This window comes from Salvelinus sp. IW2-2015, linkage group LG14 (genome assembly GCF_002910315.2).
Source record: "Salvelinus sp. IW2-2015 linkage group LG14, ASM291031v2, whole genome shotgun sequence".
Classification (NCBI taxonomy): Eukaryota; Metazoa; Chordata; class Actinopteri; order Salmoniformes; family Salmonidae; genus Salvelinus; species Salvelinus sp. IW2-2015.
The window spans coordinates 33,281,254-33,283,698 of NC_036854.1; the positions used below are offsets into that span (position 1 = coordinate 33,281,254).

At 43.7% G+C, this 2,445-nt stretch overlaps 1 protein-coding gene across 1 annotated transcript in view; it reads left to right on the forward strand.

Moving 5' to 3' along the window:
* hnf4g (hepatocyte nuclear factor 4, gamma) overlaps positions 1–1,480 on the forward strand; it is a 23,562-nt gene extending 22,082 nt beyond the window's left edge. Inside the window, 1 exon segment of the mRNA XM_024000926.2 lies at positions 1,314–1,480. Coding sequence (XP_023856694.1) covers positions 1,314–1,480 — 167 coding nt within the window.
* Positions 1,481–2,445: the final 965 nt, after the last annotated feature.

Consider the following 2,445-nt stretch of genomic DNA (forward strand, 5'->3'; position numbering starts at 1 on the left):
AGGGTAGCATCCTGTATATGTCCTGGTGACATAGGGAAGGTTGTGCTGTTTAGGGTAGCATCCTATATGTCTTGGTGACATAATGAAGGTTATGTTTTCTAGGGTAGCATCCTGTATATGTCCCTGCCAAAAAGTTTGTCTAACTCTAAATCTATCTATTTTTAAGCCTTTAAAAAATATTTTATTTTTATTTTTAAGCTCATCTGCTCTCTCACATGTTATCTGAGTTAGTTATGTAGGCTTCTTTTAGCCCATCGCTTTCTACTACATTTCTTTATTATCATTTTATTCTTATTTTACTAAGCAAGTCAGTTAAGAACAAATTCTTATTTACAATGACGGCCTAGGAACAGGGGCAGAACAACAGAATTTTACCTTGTCATCTCGGGGATTCGATCTAGCAACCTTTCGATTACTGGCCCAACACTGTAACCACTAGGTTACCTGCCGAACTACATATAATAATAATCCGATTAGAATTCCAGTCATTCCAATAAATGTTGTACCCCTTGATCTTCAAGAATAGGACTTGTAGATATGGAAGTATAGATTAGCCAAAAATATTTTATTTATTTATCAGCATGAATTAGATTGAGCAATAAAAGCCCCACTTTTATTCCATAGGCTGGGATCCACGCTATGAAGCTGTTACAAGAGCGCATTATTAACTGGCTGCACACTGGTTTCAAAAACAATGATTGATAGGCCGTTTAAACTTCTTGAATTTAACCATTATTGGGTTCAAATACACATTTAGATTTGTGAACAGCCATCCACAACAACCACAAGGCGCAAATAGCTAAATGAGAGAGCAGCAGTGTGATTCATATCAATACGCTATGTAGATATCAATAATAAGTCATATCCGTATCGCCGTAGACTACCCCAATGCTGTCATCCTTACCTCCAAGCGTTTTTCAAGTTGGATAATCTTTGGATGCTGACAGCAGTCGTACCATTGGAAGACATAGCTTGGACTGTATCACATTTGGTGTATCATCATAGTGGTCTCTGACTTGTGGTCAGACACGCTTAGGTGGAACAAACTAATCATCTAGTTTTTCAAATGTATCTGTAATCCGATTACAATATTTTTGCTGGTAACGTAACGGATTACAGTTACTGTTTTTTGTAATCCCTTACATGTAATTCGTTACTCCCCAACCCTGATAACATAACATCAATAATATTGATAAGCAATATAGATATTATGATGCTACTTGGAGGTGGGTAGTAGAGTGTACATTAATGGTGGACACAAGCAAATATATTTTCCTGTGTCCTGATTGGCTGGTTTGTCTGTTTATCTCCAGGTCTGGCGGCAGAGCCCGCCCACCTGCACCACCCAGGCCACACCCAGTTAGCCCAGGACCCTCTGACTGGACACACACTGGTCATCAGCACTATGCCTGCTACACACACTACTCAGATAGGTAAAATACACACCTACACACACTGCATGAGGTGTTCCTCAGAATAGGCACAGATTCATGGGCATTCACTGGCAATAGCAAGCATGGGACTGTCCATATTACGCCTCTTCCCTCTTGTGTCCGCTCTGGTGTGGCTCATTCTCTCACTCACTCACCCACTACACTCACTCACTCACACTTCCAGTCACTCACTACTACTCACGTCAACCTCATCCTCACTCACTCACTCACTCACTACCACTCACTCACACTCACTCACTCACTCACTCACTCGTACTCACTCATCACTCTCACGCTCTCTTCACTCTCACTCACTCCTCACTCTCACTCAATCATCACTCACTCCACAGTCCTACTCACCTCAGTCCTCCACTCACATCACGGTCACTCACTCACCGTCACTCCTCACTCACTGCCTCACTCATCCATTCCTCTGCATCTCTCCTCTCTCATCTCATCTCTCTCTCTCTCTCTCTCTCTCTCGTCTCTCTCTCTCTACGTCTCTCTCTCTTCTCTCTCTCTCTTCTTCTTCTGCTCTCTCTCCTCCTCGTCTCGTCTCATCTCTCTCTCTCTCTCTCGTTCTCTCTCTCTCTCTCTCTCTCTTCTCTCTTCCTCAGTTCCTCTACTGCTAGTCCGATCATCCTCGTCTTCTCGATCTGCCTCTCCTCCTCTCTCTTCTCTCAGTTCTCTTCCTCTCTGCGTCTCTCTCTCTCTCCATCTTTACTCTCCTCCTCTCTCTCTACTCTTCCATCCCATTTCCTCCCTTCTCTCTCTCTCTCTCCCATTTTCCTCCCCGCTTCTTCATATCACGCGTCTCCAAGATCTATCCCGCTCCTCCTCAGGAGGTCCATAATTTATCAAGCTCAACTTCAATCCCCTCCTTCCTGCTGGCTCCGCCTCCCACAAAGACGTACTCCTCCCCCTCCCCCTCCCCCTGAGTGTACAGCACCCGACCCGCGAATAACAACTACAGAAAACAACAGAAAGTCTGTTCGATGGGAAAAATACTTAT